The sequence below is a fragment of the Eptatretus burgeri genome, chromosome 16, assembly GCF_056783735.1.
Source record: "Eptatretus burgeri isolate ZD-2024b chromosome 16, Ebu_testis_v1, whole genome shotgun sequence".
Taxonomy (NCBI): Eukaryota; Metazoa; Chordata; class Myxini; order Myxiniformes; family Myxinidae; genus Eptatretus; species Eptatretus burgeri.
Window position 1 is genome coordinate 7,850,268 of NC_140976.1, and position 26,261 is coordinate 7,876,528.

The 26,261-nt window shown below is 43.9% G+C and overlaps 2 protein-coding genes across 2 annotated transcripts in view; one reads left to right on the plus strand and one right to left on the minus strand.

Moving 5' to 3' along the window:
• LOC147010438 (uncharacterized) lies at positions 1 to 24,597 on the minus strand. Its single transcript, XM_085860387.1, has 2 exons — positions 24,253 to 24,597; positions 1 to 3,722 (listed from the first exon to the last, which is right to left on the minus strand). The coding sequence occupies exon 2, from the start codon at positions 2,412 to 2,414 to the stop codon at positions 612 to 614; it is 1,803 nt and encodes a 600-aa protein (XP_085716513.1). The 5' UTR covers positions 2,415 to 3,722; positions 24,253 to 24,597; the 3' UTR covers positions 1 to 611.
• LOC147010436 (otoancorin-like) overlaps positions 1 to 26,261 on the plus strand; it is a 76,385-nt gene that overhangs the window by 15,058 nt on the left and 35,066 nt on the right. The window contains exons 10-14 of the mRNA XM_085860362.1: positions 3,784 to 3,990; positions 4,101 to 4,265; positions 4,375 to 4,515; positions 4,783 to 4,844; positions 5,035 to 5,152. Coding sequence (XP_085716488.1) covers positions 3,784 to 3,990; positions 4,101 to 4,265; positions 4,375 to 4,515; positions 4,783 to 4,844; positions 5,035 to 5,152 — 693 coding nt within the window. The remainder of the gene's footprint in view (positions 1 to 3,783; positions 3,991 to 4,100; positions 4,266 to 4,374; positions 4,516 to 4,782; positions 4,845 to 5,034; positions 5,153 to 26,261) is intronic.

The window sequence follows — 26,261 nt, forward strand, 5'->3', positions numbered from 1 at the left end:
ACATGAATTGGAAGATGAACCTGGAGTTTTGCAGTACTTTTGGTCTGAATTTGGCAAATTGCACATAGTCTCGCGCTGATCGCGCACGCACACAGAGGAGTGAAATTTTTTTTTTACTCTGCCTGTCGAGCAGTCAAACAAAATTGAAAATCATTACAAACAAGGAAACGTACTGCTTTTAGGGATGTTATAAATGACACAAACAGCAGGCACGAAGAACGAATGTCACATATAAAACAAGGTGGTGTAAAAGACGCTGCATCAACGGTGGTAAATTTCGGGAAAAGGTGTTTTTTTCTCCAACCCTTAAAACTTTTATTTAATTTCAATTTAATTACACAATGTAACAAAGATTTTGTTTGAGTGAATTTTTTGGTTGTTTGTCTTTTATTAGGTCGTAAGAATGAAGAAAATTCATATCTTTCATGTCGCTAATCGTTATTAAGGAAATGACATATTTTTTGAAAAATAACAAAAAATTGTATATTTACATAAGAAAATTGCAGAAAAATGTCTTTGAACATAAATGAAACTATACAACAGCGTTGAAACATACAGGGATATGCTAATCAGAAGTAAAATATAGCATACTACATCTGCGATAAGACTGTTTATTGAAAACACACAGATTTTCTGCTCTTTCTTCGGTGAAGAGGCTGGGTTTCTCGGACCAAACCCCAGACGTAGTCGCCCATCATACGCTCATTATACTGGCCCTGGTAGCGCTTCTCAAATTCCATCACATCTTGGTGGAAGCGCTCACCATGCTCTTCGGAGTAATCTCTTATATTGGATTTAAAAAAATCCAAATGGGAATGCATCGTGTGCAATTTCAGGGACATTCTGCAACCCATCTCCCTGTAGGACTTGAGAAGATTGTCGACCAGTTCGCGGTAGTTTTCTTCCTTGTTGTTACCCAAGAAGCTCTGAACAACCGCAACGAAGCTGTGCCAGGCACGTTTCTCCGGTGCCAACAACTTTCCGGAGAACTCCGGGTCCTTCATTAGCTTTTTAATTTGCAGTCCAACGAACACCCCTGCCTTTATTTTTGCCTCCGACAACTTCGGAAATACCGCTTCCAAATGCTTGAAGGCAGCGGACTCATGATCTAGTGCCTTCACAAAGTGCTTTATGAGACCCAGCTTGATGTGGAGGGGTGGCATCAAGATCTTCTCCTGCTCAACCAGCGGTTGCCACTTCACGTTCTTCTCGCCAATGACAAAGCCCGTTCTTGATGGCCAGTCCTTTGTTTCATAATGTCTCGCTGTAACTCGGCTATCCCAGTAGCAGAGGAAACAGGGATGTTTTGTGAAGCCGCCTTGCAAACCTGTCAAAAAGCCAACCATCTTAAAGTCTCCAATCACTTCCCAATCATGCTCTTCGTACTTCACCAGGCGCAGCAGGTGCTTCACATTCTCATAGCCTTCCTTTAGCTGAACAGAGTGGGCGATAGGGATGCTTGGGTACTTGTTACCATTGTGCAACAGCACCGCCTTCAAGCTTCTAGTTGAGCTGTCCACGAACAGTCGCCAGTTGCTGGGATCATACAGGAATTCAATTTCTTCAAACAAGCCGTTGATGTCGTGACAATAACACACTTTCTCATCCAGTGTGAAATACTGAGAGAATATGTCATGACGTTGTCTCTGTTTTGTTACCTGACAGTTCTCGTCCAACAACTTCCACTGTTTCAACCTGGATGTCAGTAATTCTGCTTTTGATTTGGTGAGTCCAAGGTCCCTGATAAGATCACTGAGCTCCGCTTGGTTAGGGAAATGCGGAATAGCCGGGGTATCATCTGCAACAAAGACATTGTCGTGGGCATCTTCTGTTTCGCTGCTGGAACTTGTGCAAGCATCTTTCGTGATCACCGGAGGAGGGTTGGGAACTGGAATCTCCTCACAATGCATCACCGGACGAAGAGATGATGGCAGATCGGGGTAGTCGAACACATCCTTCTTCTTTCCCCTGCGGTGACACGTCACCACCACCATACAAAAGTAGCAGTTGTTTGAGTGATCTGTTGGTTCCCGCCAGATTCTTGGCACACCAAACTTCAGTTTTCGTTTCTCCCCTCTGTACCATGACTCCAGAGTGGACCGACAGCTTCCGCAAACCACGTGTGGCGCCCAACTCTTGTCCTGGTCCCCTAATTGAACTCCAAAGTACGCCTTGTAAGCCGAACAGAAGAGGTTCCCTTCAATGATGGTGTACTTGACTGACTTGACATTCAGAAAGACTCCGCAGACATAGCAGAAGTTATCAGGATCATGCTTGCAGGAACCTCGAGCAGAAGCCATCATGAGACAATATCTTTTAATAAAAGAACAAATATAATAAGACGAGTTGAAGGGAAAGAACGGAAACAAAATGTAACATATCAAATGACTACTTGAATGAATCATATAAATCATACTTGAATAACCTACTTGAAAAAAATCATATTTTTTTCAAAATAATTTCAAAATATTTTCTAAATCACAAAACGATCAACAGTATGCTATGTTTTACTTCTGATTAGCATATCCCTGTATGTTTCAACGCTGTTGTATAGTTTCATTAATGTTCAAATACATTTTTCTGCAATTTTCTTATGTAAATATACAATTTTTTGTTATTTTTCAAAAAAAATCGGTGTCATTTCCTTAATAACGATTAACGACATAAAATATATGCTTTTTCTTCATTCTTACGACCTAATAAAAGATAAACAACCAAAAAATTCACTCAAACAAACTTTTTTTTTTGTTACATAATGTTATATACCTTAACACTGTATGACACGTCGTCGTATTGGCATTTACAAAAACCTACAGTTTAGCAGTACTTAGACAAATTTTATGCCATCTCGACTAATCAAATTTGCCGTTCGTACTCTCAGCGTTGTGGAATATCGAGATTTAGACAAAATGGCAGTTCATAGGAAATATAGATTGTGCTCAGAAACACAAAGCAAGAGTTTAAAATAACCTTCCCATGTTCTTTTTCTCGAGGCTGTGCAGGGTAATGTATTCTCTTTCCTCTCTCATTCTAAATAGTTACTGCTGTCGTGAAGTAATACAAATGGTACAGTTGGAAAAGTAATAATCCATTTACTTCGATGGAAAGCTAGTGATGGATTCACTTTGAACAAAAATTTGTTCCTTTTAATCACATCTTTAAAGCCCATGTTTCGGGATTGAAGAAGAAGAAGCGGGATCTCGAGCTTTTAGGCAGCGATTCCAACGGTAGCATTTATTATTCTACGACAGTAGTAACCACTTACAAGGACATGGGAGGAACACACAAAATTAAATATAGTAATACTTCTCAAAGGAATATAAAAATATATAAAAGTACACAGAGGGAACACACAAATAACAACAATTGAGTGTTATAAAAGATCATTTTTCGCATGTTTCAAACATTTTACATCCTCATTGACACTCGCAGATGCACCTGCAATACGTTTGTGAAGTACAACATGCTGTCTTTCGATTAAAGGCATCAGCAAAGTGACGGGAGGCACACCTTGTACTGATAATAACAGTGTTAGTTGCTTTCCTCCAGGAATTATGGAGATGAATTAGTAATTATTTTTGTGATACCATTCACGATTTCTCCTATGGACTGCTTGTGATTGTAATTTTGATCTTCATCCCCAAGACAATTTGCCATGCAGACACAACAGCTGCATTCACGCTGTACTCAGGTGTAGGCTACCGTTGCTTCTTGTGACTGTCCTGTGGAAGGTGATGTCACAGTTGTGGTAATTAAAGCAAATCACATTTTCATGTTTTGCAGTTGACAACTCCAGCTACTCAAAGCACGATACCAAATGCCAACATTGCCCAGATCATAGAAAACATTTCGAATGTTACGACTGCTGAAGTTCTTAATTTGACCAACAGAGCAGTGATTGATAACATTAAACAACTTGGCAAATCTGATGAGTGGACAGAGACCAATGCCCAAGTTTTGATGGACAAGTACCTTGAAGGTGGTGCGAAGGTAAGAGCTAAGATTTAAACCAAAGGGTTTTGTTGTTTTTTTCGAACTCCTTACAATCATATCTTGGAAGCTCAAGGTTACGGACAACAACGATGTTACTTTCACTGCAGGTATCCACAGCAGAAGAAGTAATCAACCTTGGAAGCCTCATACAAAGCGTACCGAGTGACATGTTCTCGGAGATGAGCAGTGACCAGATGGAAAAATCCTTGCCCACTCTGTCGAACAGATCATCACTTCTGGACGACGTGCAACGATCATCGATCATGAGGAACGTAAGTTTGAATGTGTCAATATTTTCCATCACACATACTTACATCTATGACTCTGGATGTTTATTTACTCGGATCCTTAAATCTGATATTTATGTTGCTTTGTCCTCAGGCCTTAACCTCAATAGGTATAAATCAGACAGTTAACATCATCTCTGGACCCCTTGTTTCGGCCATCCCCTTGAATTCACTCTACTCTCTGAAAACGATTACATCTACCACTTTTGAGCGAAAATCCTGGACACAGTCACAGGTAAATCCTGATGAACAAGCATGGCAGGAATATTGATGGGTTTTTATGAGGCTGTTCCTGCAGTTTCTTAGAGGGCTGTGAAGCTGCAATAACAATCCTGTCATTTTTCACATGAAAGAAATGCTAAAATTAATTATGTATAGTGTCGACATCATGAATGCTGGAATCGCTATCTCCTAAATCAATAAAATCCATAATTGATTTATACCAGACACAATCAATATTTGCTCATTGTTCCTTACTGATACATTGTTCTCTCTCCTCCAGTCCTCTTATTTGGTCCAAAAATTCGTCAGCAACCAAAACTCGATAAACATCAATAAAATCAGGTAAGATTGAAGTAAATATGTGGATAAACAATTTATAAAGTGTATATGAAGAAAGGAATGTAAATGCAACTGCATCCACTAGAATAAACTGTCCTGCTCGATCGCACAATTCATCGAGTGGAAGTAAAAACCGATGAAAACTGTGGAAGTGTCGCACTCTCTTTACCTACAATGTTCGTACCTTGTGCAGAGCTATGGATCAAGCTGTGATTGGCATGACCTGCGACATGATTGAAAAGGTAGACAAAGCTGACTGGATAGAGGCTGCAAATATCATGACCAAAATGGATACCTTCTCAAGCACTAAGGTATGTAAGCATGGCCAAAGATCAATCCCATAAGAGAGATGTTTGTCTGTCTGTCTGTGTGTGCCTGTGTTGTCATGTTTTTTCAGATGGCCAAACGGATCTTCATCAAACTTTCAGAAGTTCATCAGTGAGTGCCAGGGAGTGTTTTCGGCAAAAAAAAACAAAAAAAAAAACGAAAAGTCTGGGCCACGACTTACACTCAGAATCAACTTATCTTTGGTTGATGACATTGAATTGCATAAATGAAAAAGATTGTAAAGTGTGATATTTTCTCAAATAAATTGTATAATTGTTAATTTAAAACAAACAACAGCAACTTTCCACAACTTCGTGTATACGTTTCAAGCAAGTGCGACGTTATAAGGAAAACGACGTTAAGCAGACGAGATATACCCATGGACGTGATGTTATAGTCAGGTCATGTCAGATTAGATCTGTGACTTGCTACAGATACCATGTAAACCTGTACTAACCTGTTCCATGGTTGGATTATCGTCGACTAAACCATCTCCCCCACCAAGTTTCTTGGTGAGGAGGGTGTATGATATGGACACCCAGCAGGATGAAGAACAAAACCTGTCAAAGGGAGGAGGAGCTCCTTGTGAGCCAACGGCCATCCATAACTAATGCCCGACTGTGTCTGCGGACATCCTCCTGCAGTTGGGTTACTTTTTATTAGGAGGTTGGTGGCAGGATTTGCACTTTGGCCACCATAAAACCCTTCATTCCGCATAACATTCCAAAAGCATTTTTTTTAAATCTGAAAACGGACTCCGTGGGAGTACTTCATGTGCAGCTTCCCTTTGCAGGGCAGCTCACCGGATGACGAGATTGGGGCAAAGCCTTCGGGACCCCCAAACTTTGATGATAGGAGGGAAACCATGGGGTAACATTCCCGGGTCAGATTGCGGGAGAGTGTGTGGGGGTGGTGCTGAGGTGTCGTCCACCAGACGGTGGTCTCCATGGGTTAACCTGATGCGGTCCCTTCGGGTGGGTGCCTGGAATGTCCTATCCCTAAGAGAGGATGATCACCTGTCTCTGTTATCATCTGAGCTCAAGCATTTGGACATCGGTATTGCAGCACTCTCTGAGGTTCGGAGACCGGATTGCGGCAAGATCATGGCGGGTGGTTACACCTACTATTGGTCTGGTCGCTCTGATGGTTCCCATTTCCAAGGAGTTGCTGTAGCTGTGTCCAATAAGCTGACTTCAATGATAATTGAAGTAACACCGGTCAACGAGCGTATTATGAGACGAAGGATTCGTCACTCCAAGGGTACATTTCTCTGGTCTCTGTCTATGCTCCGACTGAGGCAAGTGATCTCACCATGAAGGACGCATTCTATGCCAAGCTCGAGTCTGTGGTTGATCAGTGCCCCAGACAAGATACACTTCTAGTCTTGAGGGATTTAAATGCGTCGACTGGAACTGATAGAGATGGTCATGAGACGTGTGTTGGTCCCCATGGGTCTGGAACTGTGAACCTGAATAGCACGAAGTTCCTTGACTTTGCAAGAAGTCATGGACTTAGGGTGGCCGGTTCATGGTTTCAGCACCCACAAGCTCATCGCTGAACTTGGTATTCCAATGCTGGCGGTGAAGCAAAGAAGATTGACCATGTGCTCATTGATGGTCGCTGGAGGATGATCCATCACTGCAGGGTCTACCGGAGTGCTCAGTTCCTCAATATTGACCACCGGCTTGTTGGAGCAACTCCAAAGTTGCACCTTAAATCCAGGAAAATGGTACCATCCCAGCTTTGGCTGGATGTTGGCAAGCTCCAGGATGAGAAGGTAGCTAAGGAGTTTGTAAACAGGCTTAATGGAGACTTGGGGGGTCTGGGTGCTTTGGGGGATGCTCAAGAGTTGATGAATCCCTTCAAGACCACCGTCCTTGATGTTGCTGGTAGAAGTCTTTGAACTCACCATCGGGCGAAGAAGAATTTTGTCTCTCAAGGTACACTGGATACCATTGCCCAGAGTCGCAGGGCCAGGTTGAATGGCATAGCTGAGCTGTTCAGGGAGCTGAGGTGTAAAACTGAATGTGCACGAAGGGTGGACAAGGAGGCCTATGTGCGAGGAATCTGTGAGGGGGAAGAGCATCACCTGTGGTCAAGTGATTCTTGTCCTGCTTACAGGGGAATTCACACATTGCGTTCCTCCAAGCCCGTCCCTCAGTGTACTGCAGATAGAGCAGAGGGTGGTGGGCTCTTGACAGAGGAGTCTGAAGTGAAGGCCTGCTGGGCCAGTTACTTTGAGCGGCTGTACCAGGCTGATCCACCAGCTGTGGAGTTGGATGTCAGTGGTGTTACTATCCCTATTGCTGATCCTCCATTAAACTGTGGTCCACCTTCATTTGTGGAAACACAGGCTGTGGTGAACTAGTTGAAATGGGTAAAGCTCTTGGGATCTGTGGCATCCATGCTGATCTTCACAAGGCTGGTGGAAATGCTGCACTCATGTTGTTGCATGCAGTTCTGTGCTCTGCCTGGAATACAGGCATCATCCCAACTGACTGGAGGAGAAGCCTTGTTGTCTCTGTCTGGAAAGGGAAGGGTGATCGACAAGATGGCAACAACTACCGAGGGGTGATGCTGCTCTCAGTGCCGGGCAAGGTCTTTGCTCAGACAATTGATGAGAGGGTTTGCCACCATCTGCCTGAGCACAAGCATCCAGAGCATTCAGGCTTTACATCAAAGAGGTCAACGATTGACCGTATCCTTGCTCTTCGGGTCCAAACCAAACACAGACGAGAGTTTTCGGAAGGGGCTGCTGGCAGCCTACGTTGATCTCTGTAAAGCGTTTGTTCAGTGAATCGAGATGCCCTCTGGGGGATTCTTGGTCTTCGTGGGGTGCCACCAAAACTGATCATTCTGATGTCTGAACTATACTCTGGTAATGAAAGTGCTGTGACATGTGGTGATACCATCTCTGACATATTTCCAGTTATTACTGGAGTTCGTCAGGGGTGTGTACTGGCCCCCACACTTTTCAGCACTTGTATGGACTGGATTCTGGAGAGGGTGTCGGAGAGTTCAAGCTGCTGTGCATCGTTTGGGAATGTCAAGATCTCTGACCTTGATTTTGCAGGTGATGCAGTCATCTTTGCGGAGACTCTAGATATCCTTGTGGGGGCCCTTGAGGTGCTGAATGAGGAGTCAAAGCCGCAAGGATTATGGGTTTCCTGGGTCAAAACTAAGATCCAGGGTTTCAATGACATCTTGGATGCCGCTATCCTGTCTGTACCTGTTTGTGGCGAGGATGTTGAGGTCACGGAGAGATTCACTGTCTTGGCAGTGATATTGATGTCTCTACTGGCTGTGAGCCTGAGGTCAACAGACGTCTGGGTCGGGCCTGGGGAGTCATGGATTCACTGGATCATGGGGTGTGGCGCTGCCAGTGCCTGTGCGGGAGGACGAAAGTCCGAGTCTTCAGGTCCTTGTTGCTTCCAGTCTTGCTCTATGGATGTGAGACTTGGACTCTGACCAGGGATCTGACATGGAGACTTAATTCCTTTGAAACCAGGTCTCTTTGGAGAATCCTTGGTTATCGCTGGTCAGACCTTGTGTCCAGCGAGCGTTTGCTGAGAGAGACTCAAATGAGATTTGGTACCTGCATTGTCTGTGAGCGTCAGCTGTGGACATGTGGCTCGTTTTCCTGACGCTGATCCTGCTCACCAGATTCTCTCAGCGAGGGAGCCTCCTGAGTGTAGGAGGCCAATGGGCTGACCATGTGACTCATGGTTGCAGCAGGTTGATCAGCATATCAATGAGATGGGGATGGACCAGGCACTGGCTGGGAGATGGCCAGACGGAGGCCTCTGGAGTTAAGTAGACGCAGCGACATGCTACTCCAGCGCATGCTCCCATACCTGACCTGAACTGACCTGGGGACTTTTGGGGCTTTTGGGTCCTTGGGAAAATTTGAAGGGGTCTCAGCAGTATAAAGGGTTAAAAGCTCCATTCAAATAGTGCGTAATTAATGAATAGATGTACTTAATTAATCGATGAAAAGTGTCTCTCCTTTTCTCTTCTCTTCTCTTCTCTCTCTCTCTCTCGCTCTCTCACACACACACACACACACACACACACACACACACACACACACACACACACACACACACACACACACACACACACACACACACACACACACACACACACACACCATCCATTTATAGTAGATAGTAGATGGTGGTGAGGTGTTCATTAATAACATGGTAAGGTTTTTTTAATAACCTGGTAGTGAGGTGTTCATTAATAACATGGTGAGGTTTTTTTAATAACCTGGTGGTGAGGTGTTTTTTATGACATGGTGGTAAGGTATTTTTAATAATGTGGTGGTGAGGTGTGTTTAATAACGTGGTGGTAAGGTGTTTTTAATAACGTGGTGGTGAGGTGTTTTTAATAACATGGTGGTGAGGTGTTTTTAATAACATGGTGGTAAGCAGGCCCGTCACCAGGGCTCATTATTAAGGGGGGCATATGAACTGGATGGGGGGGGCACAATTATAATATTTAATTTTATTGATAACCCGGTATGCTATTGTATTCATGCAGCATTGACGCATCTATACTGAGGTTGCCGTCGCATACTAACCAAATTGATCTCAGCTAGATTTAATATGTTCCGATGTTTTTGGCCTGAAATTATTTGAATGCAGGAGAGCCGCAACAAACAGGCACATTCACAATGCAAATATTCAATGATTAGACAATTGGCACCAATTCAGGTGCACTTATACAAGGTGTTGTGAAGAATTGGCATTAGAAAATTAATATACCAGAGATACAATGACTAAACGGGGGAGGTTGGCACCAGAATCAGTGCACTTACAAATAAGATACAGTGGGCTATGACCTGCGATCATCACGTTGAACTATCAACAGCAAATACAACCAGCCTGAAGATACCACAAAGTCCGCATTTAAAGCAGTCAATTACACAGAGGTAAGGTTATGCACAAAGCACTAGATATGCAAAGCACCAAACACAACATTTAACTTAAACATCAGAAGTACAAAGCAGCTGACCGCGGCGGGTGCTGACCACAACCACAAACACAACCACAACCGCAACCTTTTTCCTTTTCTTAGCCATTTTCGTATATCCATGTCTTTTTATACTGTTGCTAGCTCGCACTCTCCGTGACTCGTCCCTCGTGACTCGTGTCACTAATCTCACAACTTAGCAGATTTGACGGTTGATGCTTTTATTTATTAAATGATGCATGCACCAAAAACAGGTTTTATCTGCATAATTTCAAATGTAAGCACGATTGCAAACACACATATTTTTAATTTTTATTATAAAATTACTTTTGTAAGATGGAGGGTTGTGAAGGTCACGCGGTGCACTTCATCTTTATTTATGTAAATTTATGTCTTTTCCTTATTCATGTTATCATATTATGACTATATTACATTAATACCTAATTTTCAACCAATCAGGTAACCTGCTTAATATGGCCTCCATATCGAAGACGCTGATTGGCTATTCCTTAAAACTAAATGATGCACAATATATATATATATATATATATATATATATATATATATATATATATATATATGTATATACATATATATATATATATATGTATATACATATATATATATATGTATATATATATATATATATATATATATATATATATATATATATATATATATATATATATATATATATATATATATATATATATATATATATATATATATATATATATATATATATATATATATATATATATATATATATATATATTGTTGCGGTTTTCGCGCCCGCCGGCGTGCTGGACGGCCACGTAACTCGAATCGCGGCACGTCGCCCACCGGACGGACAATCCAGTCGTGACCCTCTCGGACTAACGCCGGGAACCAGTCACGGGTGGACCTTTCGGTCTCACCGCGATCGAGCCAATCAGCCCCCGCGTGGGATAGGGTTGCTCGCCAAATTCGAACTACCTAAGTACCCACGCGGAGGGTAGACCGGGCGATCGCACCTCGCCGCAGGTCGACTTCGGATACGGGCCACTTAAGCGACCCGTTCCGTACTATCAGAATAACCGAGCGGTGTTATCGTCGACCTCGACGGTTCGATTAATTATCGGGCGTATTCAGCCCACTACCAACCCTTTACGTGAAGCAAGATGGGGATTCAAAGAAAGAAATGACGAAGCGAAGCGGGAGAACAGTTCAACAATAAAGCACATTTATTCGCGACGAACGGAAAGCACACAAATACAATTCCACCAAATGCACACAAAAAAGAAAACACAATTCCATTTACACAAAAAGCAAACATAAAAGTGAAAACACAGTGCAGAGCTAATACCGACTACCGAGCACACGGCAACACTTATACAATTCTACTTCACAGACGGCGCCGACAACACATACCCAAAACCAAGGAAAAGAAATACCCTCAAGAATGAGGTAGGCCTGAGGCCGAGACCGGGTCGGGCCTACCCGTCTGGTGATGAGACGCGGAGCGGCGATGGCGCCTCTCTCCGCGGGCCTCGTGGACAGTGCCTGGCAGGGGGTGGGAACCGGGCCCCCTTGGTCGCACTATCTCAGCGCGGGGGGAAACAGGAGGGGGTTGCTGATGCTCGGGGTATAGAGGATCTTTATTATGTGCGACGAGCGTCTCCACCTCGGCCAGGTCGCGCTGTCGGCCTCCCTCGGGTGCAGCTTCCTGCACGACGCGAGCACCCCCTCGTCTGGTGTCGCCGCCTTTCCACAGCTCCGTCCCCTCCGTTCCGACTCCAACGCACACGACGAGCAGCTCCACCGCCCGCGAAGTCTTGACCCTCTGCTTCCGACTCTCCTCTTCTTGACTCTCCGACCTCCTCTCTGAACTCTTCTTTGGACTCTCTCTTCTTGACTCTCCGACCCTCGTTCTGCTGACTCTCGTTCCGACTCCTTCGCGACTCTCCTCTGCTTGCTGACTCCCCTCTTCTTGACTCTCCGACCCTCGTTCTGCTGACTCTCTCGTTCCGACTCCTTCGCGACTCTCCTCTGCTTGCTGACTCCCTTCTGACTGACGAACACCGTCCTTTTATCCCCCCGTAACTTCGCCTTTGACCCCCTCCCTTTGATCTTTCACCTCGCTCCCCATTGGCCCGAGAAAAAGTGGGCGTGAAGGCTTTTTGATCCACAAATTTGCATATATCGATCGTTCTGGAGGCGGGGCCAAATCGCCCCTCGCTCACCGATTGGACGGCAAAAAGTGGGCGTGTGTCGTTTTTGATCCGTTTTTGAAGCAGAAAATCCGTGATTTTGTACACGCTGTTCGACGCGCGTTCTGCATGAGTCCAACACCGGTACCCACAGCGGGGCAAGAACGGTGGCGATGCTACGGTGGCGAGGTGTGACGGGAAGGTCGTGGCGGTTGTGGTGAAGCGGTGGTTGTGGTTGTAATTGTGATGGTAATCCTGGCGGTTGGTCCAAAATAAAGATAGTAAAAGAAAAACGGCTATCCTGAAGAGTCGCAGCACGTATAAATGACATGTATTCCCACTAGACAACGGGTTTGGGCCTAACTACACATGCACTTACCGAGATACCTCAACTAAGGGACCTGAATGGTGGTTTGCGAATCTGGTAACCACAACAATATATATATATCACACACACACAAGCATTTAAAGGCCATTTTCCCCGCTAAAGCGGGGGTTAGCCATATACGACAGACAGCCACAAGACCTCGTGTATAATGTCGATGTCTGTCGTCTTGGCTGCTGGCGTTGGTGCTTGCGTTATTATCTTTTATCTTGTGGGCTTGGACTGTATTGTCTTGCCAATTACTTTTGGAGATGCATTGGCAAGCTCACACTTATCTCTTGACTGTTATTCAAAGAAGGATATTATTAAAGAACAGTTTATCCAAGAAGGTCTTATTATTCACCACACTGAATATTCATCTGGAATAAGGGTTTTAGTTCAAACAGGTGAACTTTTAAAGAGCAAGGAGTTCACAGTGGGCACTTGTCCTTAAACACTAAGTTGTTCACAGGGTGCAACAGGGCATAAATGGGTGGCGTACAAGTGGGGGGGCACCAGATGCGCCATGGGAGGGCATTGTGCCCAAATGCCCCCCCCCCTAGCGACGGGCCTGGTGGTGAGGTGTTTTTAATAATGTGGTTGTGAGGTGGTTTTTTAATAACATGGTGGTGAGGTGTTTTTAATAATACTAGAAGATAACCCTCGCAAAGCGTGGCATAAAACGGATGTGACGCTGTAGTATATCGCGAAATGAGTGCCTGTTATCGAAAAAAGCAGAGCATACTTACGAATGTTAACCCAGTCCACTGTAAACGATGTTATCCGTGTAGTCGAAGCCGTCATTGGGTTGACTCAGTTGCGGCAGTATTTTGATACACTCCATCAATTGCGCACGCGATAATACCACATACAAATGACCGTGTGAAGACCGGATTGGTCAGATGAAAGTGAGAGTTTGTCCCTGGCTGTTGTTGATGGTCATCGTATATGCTGGTTGTATTGGGAATTGGCGTCGTCATAGATCAAAAGGCAGTCCAGAGTTCGATGGGGTAAGAGTTATTCTGGGAATGAAGACGTATTTGCCTGTCTTTTTGCCAGTCATGATCTCCGCCTCAATCAGCCGGCTTCCAAGGCTGATTATGCAGTCTCGTTCCGTTCAGTAATCCATTACGCGGGTCCAAATTTCTGAGCAGTATTATTGGGGTGGACACTCGAAGACAGAGTTTATGTGGTGGTAAGCCTGCTGGTGTTAATGAGTTTAAGAACTCCGTCGGACAGAGGTACGTCTGTCCTGGATCAGATAGACTGTCAGCACTGAGATATGTTTGCGTTTCGTCAGCCGGGAAGGTTTGTAAGACTTTATCGTTGATCATGTCAACATCTTCGTTTGTCGGACACAGTATTGCTCTGCTGTAGTCGATTGTAGTCAAGTCGGGGAAAACAGACCTGATGAGCCCGTTGACGCCACCAATTACGGGATCAATGCAGATTCGATAGGCATATTTTGTACTTCCCTACGTCTGGATTTGTAGGTTTTCTGCCGTCTCCAATCGACAGCAAGTCTGAAAGTCTGAAAATCTGAAAAGAAAGTCTGAAATCTGAAAAGAAAGTTTGAAAAGAATGTCTGAAAATCGTTGACAGATTGGTTTTAGTGAGACGGGACCATCAGAGCTCGCATGTTAATGTTGCGGTGAAATAATTGAACCTCCTGCCAGAGGAACGATCTCTTCAGATTACTTTTGACAATGTCCACCTCACGTCCATGTCTGATGACTGGTAACACTTGGCTGAAATCACCACCCAATAGGACGATCAAGCCTCCGAAAGACTTTTCCGTCTCCATAATGTCGCACAATGAGCAATGCAAGCATTCGAAGACCTGCTTGTGCATCATTGGAGCTTCATCCCAGATTATGACATCCACTGGGACCATACTCTGTGCAGAGCGTTGGTGCTGCCAAAGCAGTCTCCTTGGCTATTGGGTACAATCCTGGACAGGTCGCCACTCCGACACAGGATACCAGCATGCTGGCACTCATTTTGCCGACCTCGGAAGGATGACAGGCAGAGTCAACCCCACCTGGTATTAATTCAACAGCCGAGTGGGATTTGAACTCAGGATACTCGGATCCTAAGCCCACCACCCTAACCATTAAGCCAACACCAGGCATAGATTATGACAGACGTTCCTTTGATCAGTGTAGCCAATGAAGAGTTCTTTGGAATATTGCATGTGCTGTGTGGCTGTATAGGTATAGGTATTTTGAACCGAGAATGAGCAGTTCGACCTCCGTCCAACAACTCAGCCACTATCCCGAAAGATGCTACTGCGAGTGCGGTGAGCTTCATGGAATGAACGCTGTGTAGGATGGTGTTGTAGAGAAACGTTTTTCCAGTGCCCCCAGGGCCATCATTCTTCATTGTCACATTTTCCATCACCACTTCGTATACCACCCTTTGATCTTGAGGAGTCTGCAGTTGTGATCTGCCTTGTTTTTTTTCTGCTTGAACATTGTAGTCAGTCATGAGAAAAGAGGATGGATCATGTTCGGCATCAGTCACATGGCTGAGTTGGGGCATATCAGAGTAATCTTGCAATGATTTTCCATGGTAGTGCAGGAGTTCCTCGATGGCGCCTGGGGTCCTGTTGTTTAATTCGTCGTCGGTCAATGTGATGCCAGCCCGGTTAGCATTGTTGAGTATGTCCTCGCTAAAACATTGTCTGAATGAGGAGAATAATTGTGCAGGTTGGCAGAATAAGAGAACAGTGACGAAGAGAGTGCGCAGTTGAGTCGGGAAACCTGACATGGTGGCCTCTTCAAAGCAGTCATGCCATTCACAGTCATCTTCCAAGAAAGCTCGACCCAAAGCTGTTGCTTTGAATGTGTCCGCAATGGTGCCATCAGGGAGTCGCCATATATCTTTGAATGATGTACATCCAGGTGAATGATGCAGTAGCAAACGAAGATAGAATCATTCACCTTCGGATGGACTGGCACTGTATAAGCGTCCAATTGTGTTTCCCCGTTTCCAAGGCGACCATTTGCACGTGGTGCTTTTCCACGTGAAGTGTTCTGGGAACTCGTGGTTATGGAACAGAACGGGCTTCGGGGTTGTTGCGGTTACAGATAAAACATGCGGTGAGGGTTGTTTCTTTGGCATGGTCAAAAGCTTCTGCAGCCTGTCCAGGAACATAGATGATTCTATTTTGGTTCGGAAGATGGATATCCAAACGTTGTATAGACAGTGAACGTTCATGTAGATCGTAGTGGAACAAATGCCAACAGCCTTCGCATGCGGAAACGTACCTCGCGTCCACAAACCGGTTGATCTCGTTCACGTTGTTGTCAATTTATTGTTGATAGTCTTCACATACAGCGGCCATAATACGATCTGGTCCTTTCTAGACATATTTGTAGAGATACTTGACTGCCATGACCGTCGAGCAGACTTCAACATTGATGTGAGCGTTATACTTGGAGGACAAGTACGGGTTATAAGGAACGACCCAGCGGTCATCAACGTTCACTCTGGTTTTTTTGTACCTGAGGTCCGGAATCCCTTATTCTGTATAACGGGTAGCCATCGTGCGTGCTTCGCGTCATTTCGCAGAATGGCTTGGGGAATTGTTTAGTGCATTTGCCTTGTTCCATGCAAGGCAATCGAGGAGTAGCCGTGCCGCATGGTCCGTGTATCATGTTCTGTACGATCACGTTATGCAATCGAGTCTGCGATGGGTCGGGAATTTCTGCCATGACAAATATGTCATAATGGCCCTGTGATCGAGGCTTACTTTCTTGGTGGAGAATCACCAATGTGTGAAGGTGAGGCAGCCCTCGTTTCTGAAATTCCACTATGCAGACGTACGCGAGAACCTTTCCGAATATTTGATCAACCACAATATCGTGTCGGAAAGCCTTCTTCTTTTGATTGAAAACTCTGGCTACGATGTCTGGTCGATCAGTGGCAACCTGATTAGGGAATAATGCATTATGGATTTCTTCCCATTTGGGGTTGCACGTAAATGTTAAGAAGAGGTCAGGTTTCGAGTATCGCCGAACGATAGCCGTCGAGTCCTGATACAGTTGATGCATATTTTGTGGGCTTCCGGTAAATGATGACGGAAGGACAACTCGGCGACCGATTGAGGCACCGTCAGTATCCCCAGCGGCGACTGCATCAGATAGTCCTTGATCCAGCCCCGCCCGAAATTACCGTTGATTGTGGTAGACGTAGTTCAGGCGTCCTTGTTCAACATTTACGTATTCATTGACAATATATTGTTGTAGTAATCTACCACTACATAGCATTACATTAAAGTTACTTCTAACCATCAAGTGGTAAGCGTAAAACTCCATAGTACTGACGCATTTGCCATCTCGTTAATGGATGGTAAATGTCCAGCCCAGATCTCCATGTGGTAGTAAGCAACACGTAATGAAGAGGGTCATAATCGGGGTGGGTCTCATTGATGCAGATAATGTCACGATTTTCCAGATCCAGGCTTGACCGCTTGTACAAAATGATGTTGCGGTGCGATGGAACATCAGCACTTCCCGCTAAGATAACCGCTACTTCTGCTGCCATCGGTATATTATAGCGCCGTAAATCTGTTGTTGGGTCGCTCTCAAAACGAACTTCATGGAATCATTTTCTTCTCATTCCAGTAATTTGGCGGCTTGCTTATAAGCACTTACGAATGGATTACATCATGCAATAAGTATTGCCTGCAGCTTTTGAAGAAAATCACGGTGCAGGTCGCTGTTCCATGCTCTTCAATGAGCGATTTTGTTGGCAGTGTCGTAGATATAAATTTTCAAAAACTGCGGATTACCGTTCTCGGGAAAAAAATGTCCGATTCTATGATAAACACTGCCATGGATTCTGAACGTATATGGGCCCCTTGTCGGTAACACATCTTCCTGTGCACTCAATGATGCAAACGTTAAACTCGAGTTGTATGCCCGAATGTTGGATCGAAAATCCCTTGCTTCAGGTGTGCAGTCAGTGAAAAGGTGTTGCAAGAGGGGAGATGGTTCACTGATGTTAGGAAGAACAATTTTTTCTTGCATACAGCAGATGGAAAATTTATCGTTCACCCCGAGGAAACCGGAATGCAGTTCAGCTTTCCACATGTACGCACCACAGGAAGAGCACATAGTGTCCATCTTGCCAAAGCTGTGTATGGGGGGAAATGGTCTCTCATTGTAATCTTGCAATTCACCGAGAGCGTGTGGGCGAGATATTCTTTTGATAGCTGTGCTTCCTATTTCGTACCGCTGTTGCATGCGTGTCTACATTTTTACATTTCGGCATATTGTGGCTTACAGAATGCTCACTACAGTCTGGAAGGACTGGAAGGAAATAAACAGGGCTTCGCTTTATGAATGCGGTTGGAAATGTCAGCACGCTATTGGCTGAGCGGTTGCACGCACTCCATCTCACCACGCTATTGGCTGAGCGGTTGCACGCATTCCATCTCGCCACGCTATTTGTCTGGTGTTCGTATGGTGGGGGATTATAGGCTGTCTCAAGTGGGGGACCCATCACAGCAATTTTGGATCCTTTTGTCACAGATAATGGATCCGTTCCAAAAGGGGACATTTGGAATCCGAAACAATACTGGACATGTGTGCCAAAGCGCAGACTCATCCCTCCGTCACATATCTCGGAAACCGTGGAAATTTGTTCATTTATATAGTATAAATAAAAATAGTAATAATATAATATAACATATAAGAATATGGTGGTGAGATGTTTTTAACAACATGGCGGTGAGGTGTTTTTAATAACATGGTGGTGAGATGTTTTTAACAACATGGCGGTGAGGTGTTTTTAACAACATGGCGGTGAGTTGTTTTTAATAAAATGGCGATAAGGTGTTTTTAAGAACATGGCAGTGAGCTATTTTTAATAACATGGCGGTGAGGTGTTTTTACGAACATGGCGGTGAGCTATTTTTAACAACATGGCGGTGAGGTGTTTATAAGAACATGGCGATGAGGTGTTTTTAAGAACATGGCGGTGACGTGTTTTTAAGAACATGGTGGTGAGCTATTTTTAACATCATGGTGGTGAGGTGTTTTTAATAACATGGCGGTGAGGTGTTTTTAAGAACATGGCGGTGAGCTACTTTTAATAACATGGTGGTGAGGTGTTTTTCTCAACATGGCGGTGAGCTATTTTTAAGAACATGGTGGTGAGGTGTTTTTTAACAACATGGCGATGAGGTGTTTTTCAGAACATGGCGGTGAGGTGTTTTTAAGAACATGGCGGTGAGCTATTTTTAAGAACATGGCGATGAGGTGTTTTTAAGAACATGGCGGTGAGGTGTTTTTAAGAATATGGCGGTGAGGTATTTTTAATAACATGGCGGTGAGGTGTTTTTAATAACATGGCGGTGAGGTGTTTTTAAGAACATGGCGGTGAGGTGTTTTTAATAACATGGCGGTGGGGTGTTTTTAAGAACATGGCGGTGAGGTGTTTTTAACATGGCGGAGGTGTTTTTAAGAACATGGCGGTGAGGTGTTTTTAAGAACATGGCAGTGAGCTGTTTTTAATAACATGGCGGTGAGATGTTTTTAACAACATGGCGGTGAGATGTTTTTAACAACATGGCGGTGAGTTGTTTTTAATAAAATGGCGATAAGGTGTTTTTAAGAACATGGCGGTGAGCTATTTTTAATAACATGGCGGTGAGGTGTTTTTAAGAACATGACGGTGAGCTATTTTTAACAACATGGCGGTGAGGTGTTTTTAAGAACATGGCGATGAGGTGTTTTTAAGAACATGGCGGTGACGTGTTTTTAAGAACATGGTGGTGAGCTATTTTTAACAACATGGTGGTGAGGTGTTTTTAATAACATGGCGGTGAGGTGTTTTTAAGAACATGGCGGTGAGCTATTTTTAATAACATGGCGGTGAGGTGTTTTTCTCAACATGGCGGTGAGCTATTTTTAAGAACATGGTGGTGAGGTGTTTTTTAACAACATGGCGAAGAGGTGTTTTTCAGAACATGGCGGTGAGCTATTTTTAAGAACATGGCGGTGAGCTATTTTTAATAACATGGCGGTGAGCTATTTTTAAGAACATGGCGATGAGGTGTTTTTAAGAACATGGCGGTGAGGTGTTTTTAAGAATATGGCGGTGAGGTATTTTTAATAACATGGCGGTGAGGTGTTTTTAATAACATGGAGGTGAGGTGTTTTTAATAACATGGCGGTGAGGTGTTTTTAATAACATGGCGGTGGGGTGTTTTTAAGAACATGGCGGTGAGGTGTTTTTAACATGGCGGTGAGGTGTATTTAAGAACATGGTGGTGAGGTGTTTTTAACATGTCGGTGAGGTGTTTTTAAGAACATGGAGGTGAGGTGTTTTTAATAACATGGTGGTGAGGTGTTTTTAATAACATGGCGGTGAGGTGTTTTTAATAACATTGCGGTGAGGTGTTTTTCAAGAACATGGCGTTGAGGTGTTTTTAACATGGCGGTGAGGTGTTTTTAAGAACATGGCGGTGAGGTGTTTTTAAGAATATGGCGGTGAACTGTTTTTAATAACATGGCGGTGAGGTGTTTTAATAACATGGCGGCGAGGTGTTTTGATAACATGGCGGTGAGATGTATTTAAGAACATGGCGGTGAGGTGTATTTAACATGGCGGTGAGGTGTTTTTAAGAACATGGCGGTGAGGTGTTTTTAAGAACATGGCGGTGAGGTGTTTTTAAGAACATGGCAGAAAGGTGTTTTTAAGAACATGGTGGTGAGGTGTTTTTAAGAACATGGCGGTGAGGTGTTTTTAACAACATGGTAGTAAGGTGTTTTTCGCAACATGGTGGTGAGGTGTTTTTCAGAACATGGCGGTGAGGTGTTTTTAAGAACATGGCAGTGAGGTGTTTTTAATAACATGGCGGTGAGGTGTTTTTAATAACATGGCGGTGAGGTGTTTTTAATAACATGGCGGTGAGCTATTTTTAATAACATGGCGGTGAGGTGTTTTTAATAACATGGCGATGAGGTGTTTTTCAGAACATGGCGGTGAGCTATTTTTAAGAACATGGCGGTGAGCTATTTTTAATAACATGGGGGTGAGCTATTTTTAAGAACATGGCGATGAGGTGTTTTTAAGAACATGGCGGTGAGGTGTTTTTAAGAATATGGCGGTGAGGTATTTTTAATAACATGGCGGTGAGGTGTTTTTAATAACATGGAGGTGAGGTGTTTTTAATAAAATGGCGGTGAGGTGTTTTTAATAACATGGCGGTGGGGTGTTTTGAAGAACATGGCGGTGAGGTGTTTTTAACATGGCGGTGAGGTGTATTTAAGAACATGGTGGTGAGGTGTTTTTAACATGTCGGTGAGGTGTTTTTAAGAACATGGAGGTGAGGTGTTTTTAATAACATGGTGGTGAGGTGTTTTTAATAACATGGCGGTGAGGTGTTTTTAATAACATTGCGGTGAGGTGTTTTTCAAGAACATGGCGTTGAGGTGTTTTTAACATGGCGGTGAGGTGTTTTTAAGAACATGGCGGTGAGGTGTTTTTAAGAATATGGCGGTGAGCTGTTTTTAATAACATGGCGGTGAGGTGTTTTAATAACATTGCGGCGAGGTGTTTTGATAACATGGCGGTGAGATGTATTTAAGAACATGGCGGTGAGGTGTATTTAACATGGCGGTGAGGTGTTTTTAAGAACATGGCGGTGAGGTGTTTTTAAGAACATGGCGGTGAGGTGTTTTTAAGAACATGGCAGAAAGGTGTTTTTAAGAACATGGTGGTGAGCTGTTTTTAATAACATGGCGGTGAGGTGTTTTTAACAACATGGTAGTAAGGTGTTTTTCACAACATGGTGGTGAGGTGTTTTTCAGAACATGGCGGTGAGGTGTTTTTAAGAACATGGCAGTGAGGTGTTTTTAATAACATGGCGGTGAGGTGTTTTTAATAACATGGCGGTGAGGTGTTTTTAATAACATGGCGGTGAGCTATTTTTAATAACATGGCGGTGAGGTGTTTTTAATAACATGGCCATGAGGTGTTTTTAATAACATGGCCATGGGGTGTTTTTAAGAACATGGCGGTGGGGTGTTTTTAAGAACATGGCGGTGAGGTGTTTTTAATAACATGGCCGTGAGGTGTTTTTAAGAACATGGCGGTGGGGTGTTTTTTAAGAACATGGCAGTGAGGTATTTTTAATAACATGGTGGTGAGGTGTTTTTCATAACATGGCGGTGAGGTCTTGTTAATAACATGGCGGTGAGGTGTATTTAAGAACATGGTGGTGAGGTGTTTTTAACATGGCGGTGAGGTGTTTTTAAGAACATGGCGGTGAGGTGTTTTTAATAACATGGTGGTGAGGTGTTTTTAAGAACATGGCGGTGAGCTATTTTTAATAACATGCCGGTGAGGTGTTTTTTAAGAACATGGCAGTGAGGTATTTTTAATAACATGGTGGTGAGGTGTTTTTCATAACATGGCGGTGAGGTCTTTTTAATAACATGGCGGTGAGGTGTATTTAAGAACATGGTGGTGAGGTGTTTTTAACATGGCGGTGAGGTGTTTTTAAGAACATGGCGGTGAGGTGTTTTTAATAACATGGTGGTGAGGTGTTTTTAATAACATGGCGGTGAGGTGTTTTTAATAACATGGCGGTGAGGTGTTTTTAAGAACATGGCGGTGAGGTGTTTTAATAACATGGCGGTGAGGTGTTTTTAAGAACATGGCGTTGAGGTGTTTTTAACATGGCGGTGAGGTGTTTTTAAGAACATGGCGGTGAGGTGTTTTTAAGAATATGGCGGTGAGCTGTTTTTAATAACATGGCGGTGAGGTGTTTTAATAACATGACGGCGAGGTGTTTTGATAACATGGCGGTGAGGTGTATTTAACATGGCGGTGAGGTGTTTTTAAGAACATGGCGGTGAGGTGTTTTTAAGAACATGGCGGTGAGGTCTTTTTAAGAACATGGCAGAAAGGTGTTTTTAATAACATGGCGGTGAGGTGTTTTTAATAACATGGCGGTGAGGTGTTTTTAATAACATGGCGGTGAGATGTATTTAAGAACATGGCGGTGAGATGTATTTAAGAACATGGCGGTGAGGTGTTTTTAACATGGCGGTGAGGTGTTTTTAAGAACATGGCGGTGATGTGTTTTTAAGAACATGGCGGTGAGCTATTTTTAATAACATGCCGGTGAGGTGTTTTTTAAGAACATGGCAGTGAGGTATTTTTAATAACATGGTGGTGAGGTGTTTTTAATAACATGGCGGTGAGATGTATTTAAGAACATGGCGGTGAGATGTATTTAAGAACATGGCGGTGAGGTGTTTTTAACATGGCGGTGAGGTGTTTTTAAGAACATGGCGGTGAGGTGTTTTTAAGAACATGGCGGTGAGCTATTTTTAATAACATGCCGGTGAGGTGTTTTTTAAGAACATGGCAGTGAGGTATTTTTAATAACATGGTGGTGAGGTGTTTTTAATAACATGGCGGTGAGGTGTTTTTAAGAACATGGCGGTGAGTTGTTTTTAATAACATGGCGGTGAGCTGTTTTTAAGAACATGGTGGTAAGGTGTTTTTAACAACATGGCGGTAAGGTGTTTTTCACAACATGGTGGTGAGGTGTTTTTCAGAACATGGCGGTGAGCTATTTTTTATAACATGGCGGTGAGGTGTTTTTTATAACATGGTGGTGAGGTGTTTTTAAGAACATGGCGATGAGGTGTTTTTAAGAATATGGCAGGGAGGTGTTTTTAATAACATGGCGGTGAGGTGATAATAACACGGCGGTGAGGTGATAATCACACGGCGGTGAGGTGATAATAACACGGCGGTGAGGTGATAATAACATGGCGGTGAGGTGATAATAACATGGCGGTGAGGTGATAATAACACGGTGGTGAGCTGATAACACGGCGGTGAGGTGATAATAACACGGCGGTGAGGTGATAATAACATGGCTGTGAGGTGATAATAACATGGCGGTGAGGTGATAATAACACGGTGGTGAGGTGATAATAACACGGCGGTGAGGTGATAATAACACGGTGGTGAGGTGATAACACGGCGGTGAGGTGATAATACGGCGGTGAGGTGATAATAACACGGCGGTGAGGTGATAATAACATGGCGGTGAGGTGATAATAACACGGCGGTGAGGTGATAACACGGCGGTGAGGTGATAATAACACGGCGGTGAGGTGATAATAACACGGCGGTGAGGTGATAATAACACGGCGGTGAGGTGATAATAACACGGCGGTGAGGTGATAATAACACGGCGGTGAGGTGATAATAACATGGCGGTGAGGTGATAATTACACGGCGGTGAGGTGATAATAAGACGGCGGTGAGGTGATAATAACATGGCGGTGAGGTGATAATTACACGGCGGTGAGGTGATAATAACATGGCGGTGAGGTGATAATAACATGGCGGTGAGGTGATAATAACATGGCGGTGAGGTGATAATAACACGGCGGTGAGGCTGGCGGAAGGAGCCGATCCACGCTCGTATTAGATATTAAAGACAAACATGAAACAAGTTAATAAATGACACAAATTCAATACACAAATGGACAATTAAATGAACAGTTGCAGGGACACTGACCAGGTCGAGATTGCTTGTCGGGCCGGAATACGGAGGAGGTGTGGGTATGGAGTGGAGGGGTTCCAGGGAGGGCGATCAGGTCTTCGTGTGTCAGAACTGTTCGAATAATGTGTCGTGGAGAAGGCAAACGGTCTTTCGGGTGAGACGAGCGGCGAATCAGTAATTGAGAAATCTCTGGTAAAGGCTCTGGAACGGCTGTGTAGCGAATCTGCAGAGGAGAAGTCGTGATCTAGGTTCCGAGTGATTGATCGTGAGATCAGAACGCCAGGGGATTAACACGACACTGCACTGAATTGTGTTTGTCCGAAGACGAATCTTGTGTTGAGAAAACCAAGAAGGCTAATCGTGGCTGCAAAGCTATTGGGAGAAAAAAAATTGAGTGGTACCTTCAAGAAAGCATTTAATAAGGTACCACATCGGAGGTTGTTAGCCAAAGTGAGGGATTGTGGAGTGGCTGGTCAGGTAGCTAATTGGATTGCAAACTGTCTTAGTGGTAGGAAGTAAAGAGTGGCTGTGAGTGGGAGGATGTAAGTAGCGAGGTACCTCAGGGATCAGTACTCGGACCATTACTATTCAACATTTGCATCAACGATGCAGATGACACAAAGCTTGGAGGTGAGGTGGACAGCAGAGGGGGTTGGTGATGAGATTCAGGGAGGTATTGATACTTGTATAGATTTGGCAAAAGATTGGCAGATGTAATTTAACCTGAGCAAGTGTAAGGTGTTGGGGATGGGAAAGAACAAGGAAAATAGAGATTACAGGATGTAAGGGGTAATTTTGGAGCATGTCACACAGGAGAAGGATCTGGGGGTGGTAATAGATATGGGAGGTAAGCAGGCAGCACAGTGCCAGGCAGGTATAGGGAAAGCAAATAGGGTTTTAGGCTGTATAAGGAGGGGGGATCAATTATAAATTAAAAGAGGTGGTGTTAATATTGTACAGGAATTTAGTGAGGGCCACATGTAGAATATTGTGTGCAGTTTTGGTCACCTCGACTCAGGAAGGACATATATGCCATGGAGAGGGTTCAGCGCAGGACTACGAGATTGATTCCGGGCCTAGATCGATTCAGCTGAGGAACGGCTGAAGGAGACAGGGCTTTATTCACGAGAGAGGAGGTGGTTACGAGGAGATATGATAGAGATGTTTAATGTAATGAAAGGTATCGATAAAAGAAGTGCAGATGAATTATTCAACAGAGTAGACAATGATAGAACCAGGGGCCATAGCCTGACAGTAAAGAAGAGGAGAGTTAAGATGGCAGTAAGACATAGTGCATCAGCTCGGGGGGTCCTCGTGTGCAAAAAATGTATCCTAAGTTACCCACTGGAATTTTGAAGTTGACCACTTCCCTTAACAGAAGAAACTTGTTTACCATTTCCATGATCCGGCAATAAGTGCGAAAATGGTTCCTCTTTTGGGGGTTCCAACTGAAATTGTCGGGCCAATTACTATTAGGGGTAGTGGAAATGAAAACGACTGTTACTTTGCAGTCTTACACCCTAGAAACACAAACTACCCCTCAAAATGTCGGTCTTGAGACCGTCTTTCATATGATATGCAAATCAAGTTAATTGGTTCAAGAATCAGGTCACTCACGGTCAAAAGGTCACGAAAATTTGGGTCAAGTGAAAATCTGACCTATCTCTGAAACATGCCACATCCATATTTTACCCTCTCTGAGGGTCTATCCCATCACCATTGGTGCCAAGGAACACAATCATATGAATAAAGTGGAATTTGTTGCAATAAAATGAAAACAGCACAGAATGGAAAGCGGCCGACTTTCAATCTGATCACTTTTTGGCCACCGTTTAGACGATTAAACGAAAACGAACAATGGGACATTTCAAAGAGGTTGGAGCAGACCTTGCGTTGGAACAGACTATCAGCAGAACCCAGAAAAGTGCATCAGGAATAATTGGTAGTTCAAGAAAGAAGAAGTTTGTTGCCAAGTGGAAACTGATATATCATGAGATGCTTGCCAACACAAACCTTCACAGAGA

Coding starts and splice junctions, on each gene's coding strand:
- LOC147010438 (XM_085860387.1), bottom strand. CDS start 2,414: ATGATTTATATGATTCATTCAAGTAGTCATTTGATATGTTACATTTTG.